Source organism: Tamandua tetradactyla, chromosome 5 (assembly GCF_023851605.1).
Source record: "Tamandua tetradactyla isolate mTamTet1 chromosome 5, mTamTet1.pri, whole genome shotgun sequence".
NCBI classification, from domain to species: Eukaryota; Metazoa; Chordata; class Mammalia; order Pilosa; family Myrmecophagidae; genus Tamandua; species Tamandua tetradactyla.
Window position 1 is genome coordinate 162,736,682 of NC_135331.1, and position 25,545 is coordinate 162,762,226.

A 25,545-nucleotide genomic window follows, 5' to 3' on the forward strand; every position below is an offset into this window, starting at 1 on the left:
CAAAGCATCTTTTGAGAATCCTTCCTATCATGAGGTAAGACTGAAAATTAAGTCAAAGCAAAATTCTATGAGATTACAAAAGACTTCAAAAACAAAAATATCCACAATTTCAAAAATGTAATATTTGAGAATATTCACAAATTTTTTTAACCTGTTAAAATAGTGAATGCTTAGGGTTGCTGATGAACCAGCAAAAACATTTGATTACTTTATTTTCCTCCCCTAGCTCTGTGTATAATTCTTCCTCTAGATAAATACTTTCTGGGAAATCTGGGTTATTAAAAAGATAAGTATAAATTAAAAGGAAAAGGGAAACAAAAAAATCTTCAGGAAAGGAATAACTATATTTAATTTGAAAACTAGTTAAAACAGAATATGTGGTTTATGCTTCAAGTTGAAAATAAATGTAGCTATCACCCTCCCAACTATATTCATGCCTCAGAAAAATCCTATTGCACAAGAAAATAACATTTTCATAGTAGAATGATAATAATATACAATATTTATTTCATGCTTTCTATGTGTCAGGCACTGGGCAAAGCATTTACATATAACGGCTAACTGATTTCTCCCTATAGCCATAAAATATAGGCTATCCCCATTTTCCAATGAGGAAACTGAGCTTCAGAAAAGTTAAGTTTATTGGCCCAAGTTCATATAAAAAAATGTAGCAAACCGAGGGTTCAAACCCACTGTAACAATAAAAGCCAAACTCTTAACCACAATACTACACTGATTCTCTGTATTAAGCACCTTAATATGATTACAAGTTTTTTTAAAAATTGTTATATATATCAGATCTATGCATGTGTTTCCCGTATTTAGGAATTTTTAGCTCTTAAATGTAATTCTCTTCATGTCTACTAAATATAAGAACAAGAACATATTTAATATAAATTTATCCCAAAGAGATCTATATGATTACAAAAAAGACCAATCACAATCTTTATAGTCTATATGCTTCAACATACACTCTGTTATAAACTGGTACTATAAGAAGTACCTCTACTAATGATTTCATATCAGTTTTTCAGCTATTATCTAAATAGATGGACTCAGAATAAGGGACTATAAAGAAAAGAAATAAGCCTACAATATAGGGCCATAATACTAAATCTACCTTCAAAGATTAGGCCTAATTAATTAAACTTGCTGCCTCAAGAAACTTGTTACAAAATCACAGATACCAAATTCACCTCAGAGCAAATAATCAAAGGTTATAACAAAGTTCAAGAAGGTAATAATCCCATATTCCTAAGTCACTTCAAATAAGCAAAGTGTACCCGAGGAGCCCATCATTCAGGTGAATGCCTCCAGCAACCTGGCACCATCCTTCTTATTAAGTAACGATGTGCTGCTGGTTTTGGTTGGAAGCAATCAGAAGCTACAATTTATGAGGCATTCCCCTTATAAAAAAATGTAATATAGGGAAAAAAAGGATTTTCAGGAAAGAAAAAACAAGGAACACTACAAAGCATTTAAATGCTTTGAAATCACACCTTCACTTGGAAGATAGGTCTTCGTTAAGTTAGAGAGCTCTCAAATACACCTCACACAAATGAGGTGGCAATCATTTCTATTTGGTCTGTAATATCATATCACTCTATTTGTCACAAGCACCATCTCAAGAGAGTTATTATACTATATGGTTAAATAAGAGCTTTCTAGTCGCCAAATCTTGATTTTTGAAAAGAACTGAAAATAAAGTTACTACACATAAATATAAGTTAAGACAACATTGTGATTTCTAGACTTTGGTTTTCACGACCAAAATTTTAAGTTTTGCCCATGCACCTGAAAAAAAAAATTTTTTTTTTTTAATTTTAAGGCTTGGAGACTTAAATAGGGTTAGCAAATGTTATTTTTTTTTCCAAATAAAGACTTTAATTGTTTGATACTTCTAAATCTTCTAGCACCATTATTTCACAGAAGAAAATTTTAACTCAAAAAAAAAAAATAGACTAAAAGACAACCCTTAAACTTAATAAATTTAGTTTTATTTTACAAAAGATTGAGGAAAACTTCCCTGGGGTCAGCACTAGTCCCTGGGACAAGCATTTGGAAACCAACTGCTCAGAGGGAAGAATGCTAGAAGGTTCCCCACTCATGATTCTACCAATTACTAATTATGTGAATATAGGCAAAAACTCTAAATTTCAGTGCGTATAATGGGAGTGCTCAGTGTGGCTCACTGGCTATTGTGGGATGCAAAGGATAAAATGTAATATAGTAGTTTGAAAAACGTGACACGTCACAGAAAAAGTTATCTAGACCACACAACTTACCATCAGCTGACTGGGTAAACAATGCATAATCGGGATTGACTATCTCATTAGACAGAATATCAAACCACTCACGCACAACACCTTGACCCTGAGTTCAAGAAAATAAAATTAAACATCAACAGAAATATTATTTAGGGAATTTTTGTGTAAATAATAACAAAATTAAACTCATTAAATTTCTTCCATATTATTAAATATTAAACTGTATTCAAGTATATTTCAACTTTTATTCAGTGATATTTATACCCACCATGCCTTCTTCTCCATGAAATCGAACAGCAATCCCTTGCTTTAGCTTTGCACAATTTGCTTTTGACACAACTTCACAGCTACTCCTAAAAATGGAATCTAAATTCGTAGCATTGATTAACTTTACATATTAAAATTTACAATAACAAACTACTTTTTATCTCATACATCTATCAGTTTCTTTGTTAAACATACCTCTGTGAACCAAGAGGATATCGTTTTCATTCACTGGCCTGTGTACCATGTCTGAATCTGGTTGTCCCGAATGCAAATGTTCATAGAACCATTCACAGCGATCCTTAAATGGCTATCCCAAAAATAACAGTAAAATATGTTAATAATATTTTAGTCATCTAGCTAGCATTCTTAATGTCCTTTCCACAAATTATCATTCTTAGACCTTTATTTATGAAAAGCATCTAACATTTCAACAACTATTCAGAAACAGACAGATCTTAGCTGAAATACTTGGAATACCTAGAGAATTTATTTTCCAAAATTTTCTACATTTTAACAGAAAAGATTTGACAAACCAGAAGGTTATATCTAAGAACTTAGTATCTGATATGCAATTGAACATATTTTCTCTCAATTTCTTTTAAAACACAAGGTTTATAAGAATGAATTTTCATATGCAGAAAAAATCACGTTGCACGTTCCATTTAATTTTTCATCAAAATAGGCTTTATGCCTAACTTTATTTTTATATCTATCTTTTGGAATACATGCAACAAGCAGAGAAGAATTTGTTACCCTAATTTTTTTCCTGAAAATTGAAGAATAACATCTTTTGAATAAAGTCTCTACCTTTTGTTTTATCTGTCAGGTTAGCAAACTGCAACTGATTTTTAATTTTTATGATAATCAGAAAATATTATTGAGTACCTAGTATGTGCCTGACACTGCTAAGAGCAGCTGAGAAGAGACTGAAATTTTTAAAAAATGTATAAAATATCAAATACTAAACAGTGAAGTACAGAAAGTAGACGAGCTAAGAATTTAGAGATTGTGCAGATGCATGGAATGCAAAGGCTTCATGGGACAATGGTTTGAATTAGGACTTAAAACTGGATAGGACTTCCTCTGGTAGGAAGAAAGAGGACACACCAAGGTTAGATAAGGCAAAAAGCCCAGAAGGAGAAATTGTGTCTCACTGCCAGATGTAGTGAAAGTACGGGCATAACAATAGTCCTACCCCACACACACTGAAGGAAATAAGTTTGTAAAAGTAAACTGAGGACATAATTATGGATTCTGAAAATCCAATAAAAGATACATGGGCCATTGTGGATATGTGGTCAGAGAAATAACATCATAAATGCAATAATTAAATAAGTCTAGCATCAGTATAAAGGAAGGAGGAAGCAGTAACTGTAATAGCTACTAAATGATAAGGTTCTGATCATGGCAGGAAAGAGGAAGAATAAAGATAAATCTTAGAGCTACCATGTCTTAGAAAACAGATGAAACTTACTGTAGAACTTCTTAACAGAAACAGCCTAGAGGGGGGAATCTATATATACTCCACCGACCCAAATGAAACTGGTAGAAAAATAATGAATACAGGTTTGGGGATTCTGAATTTAAGGTTACTGTGGAACATACATACTATTAGGGGCTTTAAAATACTGCCATGTGCTACAGCAAACACTACAAATCGAATCATGCACACAACTGAAGCTGGAAACAGATTCAGGTCCCTTGTTCAATAGATTAAAGACACAAGGAAACAAACATTAAGAATGGAAAAGTTTATGATTACAGATCACGACTGCAAATATGCTTAACAAATGCTATAAACAGCTAGAAAAATCAAAGAACCATGGACACACAATATACCACAAAAGCCAAGTTATAAAAGATAATGATCAGTACTATTCAACTACACAAAGAGTTATCTTTCAGGCAGCTTTTAAGACACTATTAATATCTTCATCTAAACTAAATATTAGCTTTTCAGTGAATAAAAAAGTATTTGCAAAGCCCCCTTCGGGGAATGGTGAGAATGGGGGAAAATTCAACCTCCCCAAGTTGAATTCTTGACATTCTCACAAGCAGTGTGGACAGCCAAAGCCCTAGGCTGAGCCCCAGTCTTGGGGTTTGTTCATATGAAACTTAACCCCACAAAGGATAGGTCAAGCCTACTTAAAAGTAAGCCTAAGAGTCACCCCCCAAGAGAACCTTTTTTGTTGCTCAGATGTAGCCTCTCTCTCCAGCCAACACAACAAGCAAACTCACAACCCACCCCCTGTCTATGTGGGACATGACTCACAGGGGTGTGGACCTTCCTGGCAACGTGGGACAGAAATCCTAGAATAAGCTGAGACTCAGCACCAAGGGATTGAGGAAACCTTCTCGACCAAAAGGGGAAAGAGTGAAATGAGAGAAAGTGTCAATGGCTGAGAGATTCCAAACAGAGTCGAGAGGTTATCCTGGAGGTTATTCTTACGCATTAAGTAGCTATCACCTTGTTATTCAAGATGTAATGGAGAGGTTAGAGGGAACTGCATGAAAATGTAGAGCTGTGTTTCAGTAGCCATGTTTCTTGAAGATGATTATATACTGATATAGCTTTCACAATGTGACTGTGTGATTGTGAAAACCTTGTGTCTGTTGCTTCTTTTATCTACCTTGTCAACAGACAAGTAGAACATATGGAATAAAAAATAAATAACGGGGAACAAATGTTAAAATAAATTCAGTTTAAAATGCTAGTGATCAATGAAAGAATGGGAAAGGGGTATGGTATGTATACATTTTTTTTTTCTGTTTTCGTTCTATTTCTTTTTCTGAATAGATGCAAATGTTCCAAGAAATGATCATGATGATGAATATGCAACTATGTGATAATATTGTCAATAACTGATTATATATGTAGAAAGGAATGATCAAAATAGGAATTTGTGTTTGTTTGATGTTTTTTGGTATTTAAAAAAATAAAATAAGAAATGTAGAAAACATATTAGTGTTTCTTTAAAAGACTTAAAGATCACTTTTTAAAAATTTTTAATAAAAGTATTATTGATTATTAAAACAACTGGTAAGATTAACTTCTGCTTTTTCATATCTGTTCTTTCAGGAAAAGAGTAAATGTTTCCTGTTAAAAAATTAAATGTGTGATTTTGGCCATTTTTCTAATAGTCCCCCACATTTTTAATAAAGTACTACTGTTATTTATTGCATATCAACTGAATATTTCATTAAAAGTAAAAACAAGCCAAAATGTAAATTTTCAAAATTTTAATGCTGATTATTTCTAAGACTTTGGTAAAAGAGGAGAGAAAAAAAGCATTATGCAAGAGTAATGAATCTAAGTATGGGCTTTGAAGTCAGATAAAGAGAGGTTGAAATCCTGGCTCTGCAGGATTGAGAAATTACTAAATTACCAATTACTAATCCTCTCAGAAACTCAGTTTCTTCACCTGTAAAACAGAGATATTAATATCTACTTCAAGGGCTTACTGTGCGGATTAAATAAAATAAGAGAAATAAAGAACACAATCATAACTCTACTCATAATCGTAATATAGCTAAGGTTTATTAAACAATTATAAACAGTTCTCTTTTAAGCACTTTACCTTACATCATCACATATAATCCCTGCCACACTACTAGAAAAAGGACATTTATTATCCCTGTTTTAAAGAAGATAAAAAGTGCAGCACCACAGGGTTAAGTAACTGTGGAACACTCAACACCCAAAAGGGCTCCATAAATAGGAACAAGTATGTTAAAATTATTCTGAATAGCTACTTAAATATAGTAAAAAAAAAATACACTAACTTGCCAATACAAGATCTGAAATATTAAACCTAATACCCTTTAACTAGAAAATATGAACCAAGAATAAAATCAAATGGTGATTATTTTAATAAAATAGTTTAAATGGAACATTAAAAAGTACAAAAGGCTACCTTCAAAAGCTAATACCCCATACACACACAAACATACACACAAACCAAAGGGCACATTTTTATATTTAAACTTTCTGGGTACCTGGTTTCCATAAAATAATTCACAAAACAGGACTGAATACAGATGCTCCTCTTAACAGTATTTGTAGAGTAATATAAAATCATTCCCTTTAACTAGTGGCAACCTGAAAACCACCAACAGAACAAGAAATCAATTCCAGAGCAAAGTTCGTATTTTTTTAATCTTTTAATAGTTTTCAAGTTGCAAAAAATTTCTAAGTACAATACAGTGCAATGTAATTTATTTACTCCCTGAAGTGAGAGTAAGTTATCAACATGATGCCCCACCACCTCTGATACTTAAATATCTATTTCCTACAAATAAGGGTATTCTTCTACATAACACATAACAGCACCATCAAAATCAAGAAATTCTACTTATTACTACTTCATCTAATCCTTGGACTCCCTTATATGGTCTGCCAACTGTCCCAATAATGTCTTTTATAGCAAAAGTTCTTATCCCTCTGTCAGTCTCCTTCACTGTGGTACAAATCTTCAGTGTTTTCTTAATTTTCACGATCTTGATACTTTTAAAGATTGCAGGTCAGTTATTTTACAGACTGTCCCTCAATCAGAGTTAGTCTGATAATTCCTCATAATTAAATCCATGCTGTACTTTGGCAGAATATCACAGAGATGATGCTGTGTTCTTCTCAGTGTGTCCCACCAAGTGACATAGTGGTATGTTAGCTTTGATCACTGCCAAGCATCTCTACTAAATAGTTATTTTTTCTCTTTATATTTAATAAGTATTCTGTGGGGAGATACACAGAGACTGTTTCAATATCCCACCCCTCATAAACTTTTTTCACTCATGGGTTCCTATTTATTCATAATCTTATACCATCATTAATTATTTTGATGCTCAAATTGTTCCAGATTTGGACAGTTGGGAGTCCATTCAAGCTTATTCTCTGTCCTTTTGCCATTAACCCATCATTCTTTGAATACTTTCTTACTTTCTAGCATAACAAGATGTTCCAGATTCATCCTGCATTTTCCCTGACCCAACCCTGGAACCAGCCATCTTACTGAGGAACACTGGCTCCTTTCAGTAGAGAATGGCATTTAGCTACCAAGAACTGAGTACCAAGATAACTATATCTGTCTATATATAGTGAAAAATGTAAGTTCACACTGATACTTCCAATTCCAATTCATCAGCTCATGGTTTGTTCAAGTTTCTTCCATTTTGTAGCTCCTTTCTCTAACTGGTGAGAAACCAGGTTCCCATTATCTGTATAATACTCACATACTTCATCAACCCTTCTATATGAAGTCAATCCCCTGTCACTGCCATGGTCCCTTCACTGCCTGGACGTCCTCCACCCACTCGGGCTCAATCACACCATGCCAAGTGGCTGCCACCACCCTCTGCATGGACAGCCTTCTCACCCTGCTCCAGCTCAGAGATGCTATTTTGGGATCTTCTTCCACACACCCTCCCTCCTCACCACACTCAAGTTGGTGATGACATCCACCTGCGACTACCCTGCTTATTCTGGTCAGGAACCAAGAACTCAGCCCCTAGTCAGGGCCACCAAGGTAAGTACCAAACACAAATGCGTGACCCTAACCAGTAGCTTTTTAACTGAATTGTTCAGGACAGAAAAAGTGAAAAAAAAAAAGTAGAAAGCAGATATAGAAAATATCAAACTACTCCCTCTTTCAAAAACTAAGAGCTTCTTTCACCTATTATCTTATTTGTCCTGAAATAGTCATATAATACAGGTTAAAAAAATGAACTTAGGAATGAGACTTGGGTTTAAATTCTGATTCTTTCATTTAGTACCCAAATGATTTAAACAATTTACTTAACCCTTTCAGCTTCAGTAAAAGTACCCATCCTATACAATTGTTATGAAAATTAATCCATGTAAAACAGATGTACAGTACCTGGCCTAAAGTTAGCAATCAATAAATGGAATTTATTAGTACTACCTTCTCTTATTACAATATTACCATTATTAAACAGGTTTCAAAGATCTGTATGCGCATGCTTTAAGGTCCAAAACCTACTAGATTTTTTTGCAAACTCTTATTATTATATTTGTATAATTTTATAAAAATTAGTTCTTAACCTTCTTTAATTTCTGAAAGGGTCAATGTCCCTAAAGACATTAAAAACTACCTACGACATTTATTGTCTTACTACTACTAAGCAAACTTTAGTCTTTGGTCTATCTTAAACTTCTGATGAATTATTTTCCTAAAACTTTACCAGGATCATGTCATTCTCAATGAAGCAAAGTTATCAGTGGCTCCTGACAGCTTAGCAAACAAAGATTCTTCAAACTGCCAGTCAAAGCTCAACACAATATGACCCCAAACTGCCTTTTCAGAATTCTATCTCCTGCTTTACCTAAACAAAATTTCAGCTCCACCACTGTAGAACACTTTTCTACCTACATGCCCTGGCCCATGGCTTGGCTAGTAGTCACCCTCCCTGTTTACTCCCAACAAAATTTTGCACATTTTCTTCAAGGTCCACCTTAAAATCTACCTCCTCTTTGAAATTTTCCTTGATGACAGCAGCCAGAAGTAAGCCCTTCCTCCCTTAAACTTCTAAAGAAAAAGCTAATATTGTAATTACTATTTTACAGATACATGTATTATAACCTCTGCTAGATTTAATTAAGATCATCTTGGAGAAAGGAAACACGCTTTCTTTCTACAAAACAGTTTACATTTATTGAGCAGTAACCCTTTACATTTTATTCTTCATAATAGCTCTGAGATTGGTGTCATTAATTCTATTTCAGAAATGAAGAAATTGAGTCTTAAGGATGCTAAGAAATGTGCTGAATGTCACACAGCAGACAAGTAGCAAAACAGGGTTTTCCATAGTATTCTTCATGAAATGTAAGATATGGAGAATGAACAGGTGCAATACTGGGAAGAGGGAGGTAAGGTTCCTGGGTCAAACATGTTTGGAGGATTAACAAAATCAAACCAGCATTTTTACCATAAAAGTGTACCTGAAAGCTCGTAACATGCTAAAGATGTATCTCATAAATCACCCACAAGGCACATGTTAGATTCTCCAAATATATTTGGTAATAAAATCCTTTTCTCAAAGACTACCTATTTGACAGGAATAACGTTCCATGAAATCCATTTAGGAAATGTGGCAATGTGTTCTGCTATCTTTGCACAGACCTTTGCACATAGTAGGCACTCAATAAACATTTCTTGAAGAAGAAAATTTACTGCTCACATGAAAGTAATGTTATCTCATTCCTTTTACATCAGGTCTCAAGTATAATAACTACACCCAATAAACAGTGTTCAAATTATTAAAAATTAAATTTATTTCATTAGATCAAGAGAAACTTTTACCTGTGCTTTTATGATATGCATGAATCTCGACATCAACTCAGGACATTCAAGGAGGAAGTGAAAGTGGTCAAATATAATTTTGGGATTTCTAAAAGAAAAAAATGAACAGCACTTAAGTGAGAGGTAAATTCAAAAACATGGGTACTAAAACAGAAGAAAAATGTGTATTAATCCACACTTATTATACTTCCACTTGTTACTGAACATGCTTTAAATAGTAAAAAAAGTAATATTTTTTTTTGCTAAGATGAAACTGTACCTAAAAAGAGGAAAGGCTATAAGGGAAGTCCATGAATCCCAAAAGCTTTACCTATTAACAAAGCATTTTAGAACTTCATCATGTTTGCAGACAAATTCAATGAAACGGGGCGAAGTCATTCTGTGGTGGATAAAAAAACAATCAGGATACAAAGACAAAAACTGGTGACACAATATAGCAAATTTGATAAGTATGTACTCAATTGGAATTGGCATGCCCAGTCAATGTATAAAATAAAATGTATAATTCTTCAACTGACAGCATAAACAAGTAACTTTTTTTAAATGTTAGAATTTTAAGCACCTCTGCTCTATACATTTCAAGCACATAAGAGATTTTATACAAAGTGACATTCACCATTCCACACAGTTATAACATATATCACTTGCTTAAAACTGAAATTTTTTAGAGAGGCTTCTATATTAGTATTAATATTCTAAAACAAGATTCAAATAGAACCAAAAATCAACAAACTTATTTATATTATTGAAATAAAAATACCATAGCTTTTTTTTCACATATCAAAGAAGAAAGTAATAAGCAGAAACTTCTTACCCTGGAGGCATCTGACAAGAACAGCACATGTAAAAAGCTTGAATGACAGTACTTAGCCGGTTGGCTGTCATAGAAATAACATCCTGACAATCTGCATTGGCTTCCTGTTTCCCTCCAAGAGCATCTGGTTTAGATTCCCCTGTGTCAGAAGACAGATTTTCACAGCTCCCAGGTCCTGGAGGTTCAAATGGAGGAATGGAAGTAACATCTTGATGATCTCGGCCTTTTTGTTTCAGTAAAATAGAAGTGATATTCGTCGAGTCCTTTTTGTTTTTCATCAATTCCGTAGCTATTAAAACTAGCCATTCATCTAATGAGTGCCAAAGCAATTCCAGAGGCTAAAGGGAAAAAAAAGTATTTTGTTTTGTTTTACATAACATCATTACTTAACCTTCAGGCTAAAAAAATCCACACAGCTAAACAAATATTTTAAAAGAGCAAACTAAGTCTAGGTATTTCTATTTTCCCAAGCAAATGTAACAGTAATGCCTAAAGGTTAAGTAACAAAAACATATGGATGTCATAAGTGACATAAGCGACAACTTATTTATAACAAAAAATTAATTTTCATTCACTTACTCCTTGAAATAAAGAGAGAAAATATTAACTCTAACAATAATGGAAGATTTATAAGCAACCTAACTTCTAATTTTCAAATATTTAGTTTTAAAGGCATATATTCCTTTTATATATACAATTCTCCTAAACTTTACTGTATTAATATGACAAAGTCAACAACTTTCAATTAAATGAAAAAAGTCTTTTCTCAATTAAAAACTGACAATTATCAAAGAGCTTAATAAACAGCTTACTTAATGTTCTGTTACATTCCTTATGTGTAATTCCTAGAATTTTGACAATTTATTCAAGAAATTTTAAATACAGCATGATATATGTGTATGTATAAACACCCACTTGCATATACACATGTGTGTGAGTGTGTATATTATATATATATGCTTATACACATATACACACACACAATCACTCTAATAACTAGCAATTTTTAAAACAAGAAGTACAATTGTCAAATTATATTAAAATACTAGGTAGAGAATTCTTAATTCCAAATGAAAGTTAACAATTAAAAAAAAAAGCAGGGGAAGGGGAAGTAAATTGCTTCTTACTCCCATACCACTTAAAATATTGCTTTTCAGAATAGTACGTCATCTACTAATTAGTAGAAAATGAAAATTTCTTTTAAAAATCTTAATCACAAATGCAAGCAATAGGGACAAATACTACAAATGATGATAAATATCATCTCTAGTAATTAGTATTTTTTAAAACAAGAAATGTAAATGCCCAATTGCTATTTTAATATCAAGTAAAAATTAACAGTTTAAAAAAAGGGAGGGAGATTACATGATCCTTTATTCCTAAACTTTTCAATTACTCCTATTGAGAATGACAAACTATCTGCAAATGAATGAAAAAGGAAATTTTACTTTTTGAATCATGTATGATTACAGAATGCTACAAACAAGGCCATGAGCTTCAGAAAGACCCATTCTTGCAATATTTCCACTTATTGACATAATCTTACTTTCTAAAGACCACTATGGAAAGATTTTATACAATCGCATTTGTAACCTTAGAAAATGTTTAAATAATCTGTTCTGACAAGAAGTTTTTCCTTCTTACCTAAAAAAATATTTCAACCTATGTTTACTTTCCAGAACAATCTCTTTTTGAGAATCTTTTCGAATTTTGCAAGCAATTAAAACACTCCTAAGTCTTCACTTAAATATCAAACCAAGATGGGGAAAAAAAAAACAACCCACGACCATCTACAAAAAACCTAGGTCATTTATTTAACAAGCACATACTTGCTAGTAAAATAAGCCCAGTATTTCCCATTTTTAAGATAAATTAAATATACTCTCTCTGGGGTTAAAATGAGTAGTTACCCTCCCCATAAAAGGGCTTTGCCATGGTCAGCTCAGTAATTGGAGGATTCAGGTCCCTGAGATCATTAAACAAAAGGCAAGAAGCACCAGCTGCCATAAACACTGAAAGGATATCTTCATTGAAAATGTCTTAAAATTCTCATTATTATCCAAGTTTGAGTTTATAATTTCTCTTCATGAGCAAAACATTAAACTCACTATTGAAGATAAAAATGAGCTTTTATGTCAGCAAAACCATTTAGTTTTACATTGCAAAATGAATTTCCAAAATGGGAAGAAGAGATGGCAATATAAGCCTGTTTGAAATGAGAGGAAAAGGAATAGTTGGCCTCTAAATAAAAAAGGATAAAACCTAGAAAATCAATGCACTGGAGATGAAGTTTAAGGCAGGAAATAATAGATGCTGATCTTGAAGATAAGCACATCCAGCCTGAATCTTTAACAATCCTATTTTTAAATACTGACAACGTGCAAAAAATTAAAGGCAAATGTTGAATAATCCAGAAATGATACAGGAAGGGAAAAAATGGATCTGTATAAAAATGATAATGGCAATAAAGATACTGTAAAGTTTGAGTTTTAGTAAGGAAGCAAAGCAAGTAAGTCATCTACTACAGAAAAAAACTGCAAGTTTCCTGGCACTGCGAAAATACTGCTTCATTTCCTATTACTGAGTGATCCTTACCACAGAATTACATTCTACATATAGTAACAATGACACGAGAATCACACACGATTTACAAAATGTGTTTAAGTTATATCTCAAAAGTGTAATAAATAATACCAAACTTGTTCGGCAATTTAAAATAATTTCAAGATCTATTTGCCAGAAGTGTGGTAAAAATTTGACAGGAAAGCATTACTAAGTTCAATACTAGTATTCAAAATCCTCTTTTAATCTAATTATTCTCAACTTGATGCCACGAAGTAAAAGATAAAAATCTAGTTAAAAGAAATTTCTCAATCTTTCCTTACATCCAAATTTTCCAAATAATAATTTTATGAAACTTAGTCACAGCTTACTATTCACAAAAAAGAACACATAATCTGGGGTTCAGGAAGTCTAAATTCTCTTCCCATGTTTACCCAGCTTGAATAACAGGAATTACCTTCTCCTTCACAAGCTCCAGAGTGCTTAGGCACTACATAAAAATCTCCTAACACTGAAAGAATGGTGAGGTATTAAGATTAACTTAAAGAACTTCTAAAATAAATCAGAAAATTAACAACAGGATGTTGAACAAGTTCGCCTACCAAAAACACATGGCCTATAAACCTGCTCATTCTTAATGGAAAACCCATTAGTTAATTCTAACAATAAAGTAACATGTTAGTGCATCCAGTTAATAAAATGGAAAGTCAGGATCAACTGCTACCTTAGACAAAATGTGGTAAAGATTAAAATGGTATTACCAGCCTAACATTGCAGCATCTCAGTAAAAGGTAAAGAGGTTTATAAACGTGAATTATCCTACAATGCAAAGGGGGCCTTATTTACATGGATGACAATGTAGAGCTTCTTTTTTTATTCTTATAAGTGGGAAGACAGATCATCTTGCCATCCCCTGAAGATTCCTCACATATTTCATAAAATTAGAGAGAAAGACACTAATATAAATCCCTTAACATAACATTATTCATGTTTTAAAAAATTAACTGAATTTTGGAGATGTGGCCTCTCTCGCTAAGTCCAACTCTGCAAGTGAAACCACTGTCCTCCCGCCTACATGGGACATGACATCCAGGGATGAAGGTCTCCCTGGGGGCATGGGAGGTGACTGTCAGGATGAGTCTGGCCCTGGAACCATGGAATCAACAATTCCATCCTGACTAAAAGGGGGAAAAGAAGTATAACTAATAAGGTATCAGTGTCTGCGAGAATCCAAATAGACTCGAGAGGCTACTCTGGAGGTCACTCTTATGCAAGATTCAGTTAGACACTGCTATTATCATAACTTGCCAAATCCCAACCAAAATCATTCACCAATCTAAAGAATACCTAGGGCATTATATAAGATTCTACAAACATTCCATGCACTACAGTAATTTTTCAGAAACCTACAACCTCTAGATGGGTCCCTGGACCAGTTAAGTCCTGAAATGCAGAGGGGTCAGCTCTTTCAGAACATCAACAGTTTCATCCCCCCTATCCCATATTATCAACAGCCCCTTCCAACATGAAAAAGTCAGAATGGGCATAGCCTAAATACCCCTAAACAGTGGGAGAAAGATCAAAGGTGATGATGGAGTTATACAGAGAAGGTCAAGTTTAACAAATGAGTATGAGTGCTGAATCATTATTGCAATGTACTCTGAAATGTACTGCTTTTATATATATATATGTTATTTCCCACAAAAAAACAGAAAAAAATAGAGAAGGAAGAGAATAATAGTGAAGATAGAATTTAACAAATGAATATGGCTGCTGAATCAATATACTAATATTTCTTTTGATCTCCAGTGTATTAGAGCAGCTACAAGAAAAAATGAAAAAGCATGGAACTATAACCCACGCCAAACTTTAAAATCTATTGTATAACTACTTGGTAAATGTACTTGGAAATTTATTGCTTTTTTGTACATATGCTATTTTTCACAATAAAAAAAAATTTTTAAAGATTAACTGAATTTTGGAATAAAATATTTTACCTAAATGGAAAGTAAAAATTTAAGAGAAAACAGTGGTTAAGAGGCAAAAGCAATTGTTAATGAGGCAGAAAATAACAGAAGGAAAGAACATATATATACATATGAGATACAGATATAGTACATAACAGTAAAAACACAAATTTTGGATTCCATAAATAAAAGCTAAAAGGGAAAACAGTAATATACTTTTTCTACCCTGTATGTCTCAACCACATTTAAATTAAGCATTGAATGCCCATGGAGAAGTTATCTAGCACATACTTATTTTCTGATATCATTAACAAGTAGGTGACAGATTGAAATTTTAACAATAAATTAAGATAATAATGAAAATAATCTATACCAAATTTGGATAATGGTGACCATTATCTACACCTGATTTGATATCCTGTTTGTCATTATAGATGATTAGGAAAAATTAATAGAAAACCAAATCAAGGATAGATTCAGTCAGTAACAAAGTGAGCCAAGTCAGACACATCAAGAACAAATGCATGTGATATGAATGTTGGAGCAGTAAAATTCACAAGTAGGGCTTCACTTACAGATCAGTAAAACAATGGATTAATAATTGAGTTTCAAATTTCATAAAAATTGTTGTTATCACTCCTAACTACTGTTCAAGGCAGTAGTAGAGTGTGAAAATACAAAATGTCAATTACAAGATGTAAAACTTCCTTCTTCCAGGAGGTGGCACAATAGGGCAAAAAAAAAAGAAAAAATATATATACATATACACATACTGATTTAAAAAAAAAGAAAGATCTATGGACAGACACTCATATATACCTTTATATAAGGCTATTTTTAATACTTATTCCAGGTTTTAAGTAAGTTTTCTACTAGTATCAAAATACAATTTACCTTTAAGTGTTTGCCAAAAACAAAATAATATATATCATATTATTAATTTAGCTTCAAATTTTAGAGAGTTGTAAAGCTGACACTCCTAACTAGTTTTCAAGGATATGGCACATACAAACATTTTTACCACTTTTTGGAATGATAACCTAACTTAGACTCAGAAAACTATTTAAGGAAATGCAGGCCTTTAGAAACCCAAAGCAAATTTTCATTATAAAAATCTCTTAAGAAAAAATGCCTTTTAAAAAAATATGAGATGGTTATTAAATTACACACTTTTCCAAAATGAGTTAATTAAAAATAAGTCACCAAAAAATATATAGCAATTATATAGCTACATCTATCCTGTTTTACTTCATGAAGTTATAATTTAAGAGAGGTACAAAAGTAGCAATACTACCTTGAGTTTATATGCAATTATTCTTCAAAAAATTCCATCTAACAACTGCTTGTACAGAAGAGAAAGCGGAAACAATAAAAATATTTTAAGAAAATACCCCCTGACATGATCCCAGGAATTAATGTTAAGTAAACCCAGTAAATCAAAGAATCTTATTTTAAAAACACATGCACAGACACACATATCTATATACTAATATATATGATAATAAAATCTAAATAAAACTGGATATTTTCTTTCTCTTCTAGTAAGAAATTTTTTTTAAAAAGCATGAACAATGATGGCTTTATTTTACCCACGTTAAAAACCTACAACCTAATAAAATTAGACCTAAAAAAATCAGACCCTAATAGAATTAAAATTTTGTTTGTAAGAAAGATAGAGAAAGCTCACCAATTAAGACTTCCTGTTGATTAGACAGAGATGAAAGGAGAAAGGTGTGCCAAATGTAAAGAGAAATATGCGTATGAACGAAACTTACGTCCTGTTCATGAGGTTTCTGATTAATGAATGCATGCTTTGTCAAATTCATCTCTTTTACATCTATCTTCCTAACAACGTCATATACTTTTCTGACCTTGAACACCTGGCTTCTTGGAGTTTTATTCCCATTGTAGCCCATATCAATTCCATTACTGGGGGAGGATGGACCAATTCGAAAGACGTGACAAAATATCCTCACAATCCTTAAAAGGCTTTTCATTTGAGCATCATAATTGCTAGAGAGACTGATAATAAAGAGAAAAATAAAAAGATGAACAGATTAGATGGAATAAAACAAAATACATCTTAAAGTACCATTCTAAAATATTTACACTTCAATGACTGTCTTATAATACATAGAGTAAAATTCCTTTCCTTTCATAATAAGGGATGGGATAGTCTGTTTAACAGAAAGTTATCAAATATTTGGATTTCATATAAAAGAATTTCTAATTTTTAAGCAACAGAATATAACCAGTGATTGAAGTATAAAATACAAAGAAAATCACCCCACAGAATAAGAGTTGGTTTCTTGAGGTACCATCTTCAAGACAATCCCTAACTTTCACTTTTAAAGGATATATGAAATCAAATTGTTTCAAACTGAGCACATTTTCTCAGAAAAGAAATGGTACAAATGTCCACTATCCCACAACCCAAACATTTTAATTAAGAGTCTGAACTCTTCACCATTCCACCTATAACTCCATTCCCCCTCTGTACGTTAGAACAGTATGACCAACTGTTTACATACAAAGCATTCACAAACTGAATAATCTGAATGTACTGACTACCTACATCAAGGTTAAAGGTTCTCTATAAAACATAACTGTAGAAAATAAAACCCACCATGGAAAAAAGATGACATAAATTCAAACACTAAACTATACTAAACATAACATAAAATTTCCCTGATAAATCAAAAAGTCTTTAGAACCCCACTGGACCTTGGGATTGTTCATCATCATAAATATAAATCATTACTCTTCCATAGTGAAACTGTAGGAGTTAGGCTAAGTTTGTATTGAATTTAATGATTTATCTTTAAAAATTTTTTGTTGTTGTTCAGGGGATGGTTTTATTTTGAAAGATTTCAAACACCAGTCATCTTGTATTACAACATTATACAAAAAGCAGAGCTAAGAGCCGCAAAAACTTCTGGGCAACATGGCATGATAGCCTTTGTTTAAACTTAATTATCAAAAGCTTAACCTAGGGCGGTGCAATGTAGTGGCAGAATTCTCACCTGCCATGCCAGAGACCTGGGTTTGATTCCAGGAGCCTGCCCATGACAAAAAAAAAAAAAAAAAAAAAAAAAGCTTAGCCTATCTTCCCCTAAGTGTATTTTACTCAATTCATTAAAATCTCCCCATATGGGAAGTGCAAGGGTAGTTCAGTGGTAGAATTCTCACCTGCCATGACAGAGACTCGGGCTCAATTCTCAGCCCATGCACCAACCCCCTCCAAAAAAAAAAAAAATCATCAAATAGTGCTGCAATAATGGGACAGTCACAATGAAAAAGAATGAAATGGGACTCCACCATATAGCATACAAAAAAAGCTCCCTATATGATATTTTTAGGTATCCTTTAATGTTAAAGGATATTAAATGTGGGGATAGCAAATGCCTACTTCTAAATATTCCAGTGTGATGGATAGCAAATAACAAGACATTTTCTATCTTGGTGACAGTGGTGAACCAACATTTCCTGACTGTTTTCTCATTTAAAGAATTATTAAATTGTTAATGAAAATTAGCTGTCAACTGCCTGTGTTAATAAAATATAATAGCTATTGCTATTTATCCCATCTTTCACTGGGACAGCTATAGCACTAACAAAACTTTCTTTAAGTAACTTTGAATCAAATATGTGCAGAATCATTAATTTAGCTAGCATTCGTTTTTACACATTCTTCAATACAAAGTCTTTCTATTTTGCTATCATAAGACTGCTAATACTAACAAAACAGAAATGTACTTTGGTTAGAACTACTTCCTTCTATTGCTATAGCTCTTGGGAAAGTTAATATTATATGACTCTCAAATTCTATTAATTCACTTTTGTTCTACAAAATCACACATACACAAATATTTGCTTTAAATATGTGATCTAGGGAACACTTTATAAGTTACATTATTCTAAGGGTTAGGCATTTTCTTAACGATGGAATACGAGTATCACATCAATTATTAACATAGGCTAATAATTTTATATTACTTTTCCCAGTTGAAACTTCCTCGAAGCTGAATCAGTTGTCTAAAATGTAATTTGCTCACTTTCAAACCAATGAAATATCTCTTTTCTATTATGCAAGAAGATCATAAAATCCAGATTTCACCGTATCTTCTTCCACTCTATCATTAAATAATTTCTCCCAAAACTACCATGGCCCAACATAAAGGTTTAAAACTTCATTTCCTAACTGAAAGTCCTTTCAATGTACTTACCATTGATTACATAAGAGTATAATTTTATTCAGTGTCTTACTTAGTATACATTTGTGACTTCTCTGTTCATCTGCATGTTAGTAACTAACTTTACCTTCAATTAAAATACATAAACAGCAAGATAACTCAATCATTCCATGCCAACACAACATCATGTACAAAAAGGACCTTAGCAAATACTTATCATTATCAAATATTCAAATATTCGTAGAACCGGGTGACAGCCCATTTTTCCAAAACTGTACCAATAACATCTCAATTGTCATTAATTAATATATATTTGTATCAATTATTTTCCTAATGAAAATTCCTATAAAAAACAGTGCCTAAAATTACTGCACTTTGTGGCTTAACAAAGAGAAAATGATACACAAATAAATGAACAAAAGGCAGATGATCCAGAAAAACACTAAACATAAACTGGCAGGTGAGAACAACTTGTATTTCTACCTCATACAATAAATTCTACCATGATACTAATAACCAATATTCACCAACAAAGAAACATTTACAGGCTGAAAATGGTCACACTTAACAGATTCATAAACCACTTGAAATAGTGCTATAAATGGTAAAACAGTATGATTTAGCACAGTAGTTTCAAAATTTGTGTAGACCATGGATCCCTCCTTCCTACCCTGTTTTTCCTAATCTCCCTGCCTATTTAAAGACCTAGATTTGAACCTTTGCTGATTTGAAATTGTTTATACCCCAGAAAAGCCATGTTCTTCTACTTGAATCTTGTGGAGGCAGGCCTATTATTGGGTGGGACCCTTTGATTAGGTTATTTCCATAGAGATGTGATCCATCCAATTGTGGGCGGGATCTTTTGATTAGATTGTTTCCATGGAGATGTGACCCCATCTATTCAATGCGGGTCTTAATCCACTTACTGGAGTCCTTTAAGACAGGGACATTTTGGAGGGGACACAGATGTTTGGAGACGCAGAACAAAAACTCCCAGGAGATGCCAGAAGCTGAAAGAGCTGTTTGAAACCAAAAAACAGAAGAAGGACAGCAGACATTGCCATGGGCCTTCCCATGTAACCGAGAATTCCAGATGCAATCGGCCTTTCTTGAGAAAAGATACCCTCTTGTTGATGCCTTAATTTGGACATTTTCACAGCCTTAGAATCATAGTTTGTAACACAATAAATTCACTTTATAAAAGCCAATCCATCTCTGGTATATTGCATTCTGGCAACTTTAACATACCACAACAGAACCCAAGATTCACTCTTTATTAGCAAGAATCTGAGCCCTACTTTTCTATTCATTAGCTTGGCAAGTCATTGAACTTCAATTTAATATATGTAAAATGGAGATAATAATAGTTAAAATCACAAAGTTACTGTGAGGTTTAAATAAAATAATGTATTTGATTGCTCCTTGTGCTTGTTTGAATGGATGTATGGACCCTAGAAGAGCCATGTTTTAATCAAAATCCCATTTTGTAAAGGCAGAATAATCCCTATTCAAAACTGTATGCTTGAAACTGTAATCAGATCATCTCCCTGGAGATGTGATTTAAATCAAGAGTGATTGTTAAGCTGGATTAGGTGATGACATGTCTCCACCCATTTGGGTGGATCTTGATAAATTTCCAGAATCCTATAAAAGAGGAAACATTTGGAGAATGAAGGAGATTCGGAGAGAGCAAAGAATGTTGCAGCACCACAAAACAGAGTCCATGAGCCAGTGACCTTTGGAGATGAAGAAGGAAAATGCCTCCAGAGGAGCTTCATGAAACTGAAAGCCAGAAGAAGCTCACAGATGATGCCGTGTCCACCATGTGCCCTTCCAGATGAGAGAGGAACCCTGATCGTGTTCACCATGTGCCTTTCCAGATGACAGAGAAACTGTGACTGTGTTCACCATGTACCTTCTCACTTGAGAGAGAGACCCTGAACTTCATCATCCTTCTTGAACCAAGGTATCTTTTCCTGGATGCCTTCAATGGGACATTTGTATAGACTTGCTTTAATTGAGACATTTTCTCGGCCTCAGAACTGTAAACTAGGAATTCATTAAATTCCCCTTTTTTATTCTGTTTCTGGTATACTGCCTCCTGGCAGCTAGCAAACTAGAACACTCCTTAACTTAGTATCTGCCATACAGTTGTTATTTAATAATTGTTAATTGTGAACCTAAAACACAGATATATAAATACATAAATGCTTTTGGATTACTGTGGAAGAGATGTTAGGACAAAGATCTGAGAATAAAAATCAAATAGGGCCTAATGCAGGGAAACAGGTTATAAAGTATTTTGGAGGCAATGAAATAATCATCAATCATCTCAACTATTTTCCATGTACATATTATTCATCATCATCGTATTCATCATTTCTACTGTGTGATTCTGGTCTGAAGTATATGAAAGGAAGGTTGGCTGTAACAAAGGGGCAACATAATGGATGTGACAATGCAATTGATTTATGAAAGAGGAATGGTGTCCAGTGGTAACCTCAGAGGTAGAAAAAGACTATAACCTATTCTAAGACTATCCACAGGAAAAGAGTAGAATTAACTAGTTAAAATATACACTTATACTACAAAGAAGAAGGCACAGAAATCTAGAGGTGGGTCAAAATTTTGAGTTAAGAAATAATAAATTATTTTCAATGGCTGCTTACTCCTATGAATGGCAATTGGGGTGGTTAACATACAAAGAAGTATAGCTGCAGGAAAATGCTATTACATAAATACAAGTAATATAAATGCGCTAACTCTAGGACTTTGTGATAAGTCATAAAAGCTACAGAATCTTTTGGGACAATTCAGGGAGAAAACTTTACAAGGAATCTTGAGGGTATAATGAAAGGTTAAACAGCAACCTATACCAATTTTATAAATTAGTGATAAAGATACTGGAATTACTTTCTTGATTTTTCTTCATGTTTTACTTACAGCTAGTCTAAGCAATCATTTTATATAATTCTAGACATATATGCCCAATTACACATAAGTAATGTCTCTATGAAAAAAAAAGCTCTTAATAGTTAACTGCCCTCTTTTAAACAAAACAAATGACAAGTCAGCGAATTTTTATAACATCTTTTTGCTGACAAAATGTATCCAACAGAATATACCTATGCCCTGAAAATCTACAAGGAGATGAAATCAACAGATATCATTCTTTATTGTGAAATACATACCTAAGCAGTTTATGACCATTTGTTGTAGCAACTTCAGCAAGACTCGTTAGAATTTTTAGGTACTGGCTTTCACTTTGCTGAGACAAATGCTCCAGAACTTGACGTAACTAAATTTTTGCAAATTAAGAAATGTGATTATAAAATAATCATTAAATTTGATCAAAAATTTAAGCACTTCTTACTTTAATGAGCATCCTAAAGACAATTAGCTTAAATCAAGTCCTTTAGTTATTTTACTTTGCATAAACTCCAAAAGTGAATGACAGATAATAAAGTCTGTTCAAAACTCACCCAGTAAAAAAAAACCTCACCCAGTAAAAAACAATAAATTACATAAATAGAAAATAAATTACCAAGCATATTTAATGGAAATTTAATTCCAAATATTTAAAATTTAAGAGAATTTTAAACCAGTTGTTAGCAATCAGAGTATGATATTCCTCCTTCTATTTTTTCCTCTTCCCTATGCAAATATTCTAATTATCTGAAGAAGTTATCAAAGACCCCAGAGGAAAAAAAATTCACAGGGCCAAATACTAGCAGAGTTCATTAATTATTATTAAGTCACACTTATAACGTAGATAAGCAAATTCAAGTTATTAAATATCTGATGGTAAATAAAATTACTAAACACATTTGCAAATTGTCATATATTCTAAGTAGGAATAAAGTTCGTTCATTTACAAGCTACTAAAACATTACCATGTTTTCTCAGAGATCATACTTATAATGTAAATAAGCAAATTCAAGTTATTAAATATCTGATGGTGAATAAAATTACTAAACACATTTGTAAATTGTCATATATTCTAAGTAGGAATAAAGTTTGCTCATTTACAAGCTACTAAAACATTACCATGTTTTCTCGGAGATCTTCATTTTGTGTCATTTGAATAATTGTCTGGAAAAGCCTAGGGTGATACTGAATTAATACTTCACAAGTCTCTCCATACCCACCCTAAAAACAAGATTTAAAATTACATAGGTTTAAAAACAAAGTTCTTCACCATAAGTACAAGGAGTCTTGACGAGGGCATGAGATCTTGTTGGTTTGTCCAGGTTAGTGTGATGCCCTGATATATTCCAGAGTAATCTGGGCAGAGAATAAAGAAGTATTTGCAAAGTCCCCTTGAGGGACTGGAGAAGAAATATTCAATTCCCCCATTTGGAGAATTTTTCATATTCTCGCAAGCAGTGGGGCCAACCAAATCAATAGGATGAGACTTCAATCTTGGGGTTCCTCCTATGAAACTTATTCCTGCAAAAGACAGGCTAAGCCTACTTAAAATTAGGCCTAAGAGTAACCCCCACAGAACCTCTTTTGTTGCTCAGATGTGGCCTCTCTCTCTAAAGTAGGTGAACTCCCTGTCTTCCCCCCTCTACATGAGACATGACTCCCAGGGGTGTAAATCTCCCTAGCAATGTGAGACAGAAATCCCGTGATAAGCCAGGACCCAGCATCATGGGACTGAGAAAGCCTTCTTGGCCAAAAGGGGGAAGAGGGAAATGAGACAAAATAAAGTTTCAGTGGCTGAGAGATTTCAATCAGAGTCGAGAGGTTATCCTGGAGGTTATTCTTATGCATTACAGAGACAGCCCTTTTTAGTTTACGGTGCATCGGAGTGGCTGGAAGGAAGTACCTGAATCTACTGAGCTGTGATCCAGGAGCCTGATTCTTGAAGATGATTGTAAAAGGATGCAACTTTTATAATGTGACTGTGTGACTGTGAAAACGTTGTGTCTGATGCTTTTATCCAGGGTATGGATAGATGAATAAAAAAATATGGATAAAAAATAAATAAATAATAGGGGGGATGGGGGTAAAATGAATTAGGTAGATGGAAATACTAGTGGTCATGAGAGGGAGGAGTAAGGGGTATGGGATGTATACATTTTTTTCTTTTTTCTTTTAATTTCTTTTTCTGGAGTGATGCAAATGTTCTAAAAATAATCATAGTGATGAATACACACTATGCAATGATTTTATGAGCCACTGATTGTACACCACGTATGGACTGTATGCGTGTGCAGATTTGTCATTAAATATATGTTTTTTAAAAAGTTCCTTTTAAAGATCATGTTCTTCACAGAATAAAAGCCCTCACATCTAGCCTCTCATTTAAGAAGAAAGTGATTTTGCTAGTCTCAGTTTCTATTATAAAGTTGGGAGACTAAAAATAAACCTTAAAAATATACCTGCTGTTAATAATGGGTTGGTATATGGGAAATATTAATGCAAACTATGGTCTGTAGTTAACAGTACCTTTGTAATATTCTTTCACTAATTGTAGCAAAGGCTCTCTATAACAGGGCTAAATGTCAATATGAGAGGGATATAAGGAAGGGGTATGGGATTTTTTGTTTCTTCCTTTTCGGAAGAAATGTGAAAGTCTCATGTAGATTGTGGTAGTGAATACTTAACTATGTGATTATACCAGGAGCCACAGATTGTACACTAAGGATAGATTTTTATGGTGTGTGATTAAAACTGTTAATAAATAAACAGATAAAAATAATAATTAAAAAAATACCTGTACACATAAATCCAGAGGGGTTACTCCATTTTTATCTGGCAGATATTTGGCTCCTCTTAATAGAAGAATCTGTGCTGTATCTCTCTGACCATGACTATATAGAAATAGAACCAAGTTAAAAATATAATCTTTTTAACTTAAAATCTTTCTCTATGAATTATGGGCTATTAGTATGAATCAACAGAAGGTTACCAGGAAAAAACCAAAATAGATAAATCAAGAGAAAACAATCTGAATTATATTCTCGGAGCCATCAAGAAACTTTTTCCCAATGTTAGGTCATACTTTGACTATGCAGACAAGAACAGTGAGACCTTTTTTCCTTCCACTCACTTTCTGATCTCTTTCTCAACTCTAGCCTGAATGAACTTCCTACCACAAACATCCACGCCTCCAGAAGTCTTAGCGCAAAAGAAGCTCAATATTCAAAATGA

At 33.2% G+C, this 25,545-nt stretch overlaps 1 protein-coding gene across 4 annotated transcripts in view; it reads right to left on the minus strand.

The window, feature by feature from the left end:
• The window catches only part of HACE1 (HECT domain and ankyrin repeat containing E3 ubiquitin protein ligase 1), a 115,837-nt gene that overhangs the window by 30,489 nt on the left and 59,803 nt on the right, over window positions 1-25,545 (minus strand). For 2 of the 4 annotated variants that reach the window (XM_077162512.1, XM_077162510.1), the window contains 10 exons: window positions 25,109-25,205; window positions 23,434-23,535; window positions 22,578-22,684; window positions 16,969-17,215; window positions 10,665-11,002; window positions 10,161-10,229; window positions 9,851-9,938; window positions 2,730-2,841; window positions 2,536-2,633; window positions 2,286-2,373 (listed from right to left, as the gene is read on the minus strand). In XM_077162512.1, coding sequence (XP_077018627.1) covers window positions 2,286-2,373; window positions 2,536-2,633; window positions 2,730-2,841; window positions 9,851-9,938; window positions 10,161-10,229; window positions 10,665-11,002; window positions 16,969-17,215; window positions 22,578-22,684; window positions 23,434-23,535; window positions 25,109-25,205 — 1,346 coding nt within the window. The remainder of the gene's footprint in view (window positions 1-2,285; window positions 2,374-2,535; window positions 2,634-2,729; window positions 2,842-9,850; window positions 9,939-10,160; window positions 10,230-10,664; window positions 11,003-16,968; window positions 17,216-22,577; window positions 22,685-23,433; window positions 23,536-25,108; window positions 25,206-25,545) is intronic. The other 2 variants (XM_077162513.1, XM_077162511.1) reach the window with 1 other exon arrangement.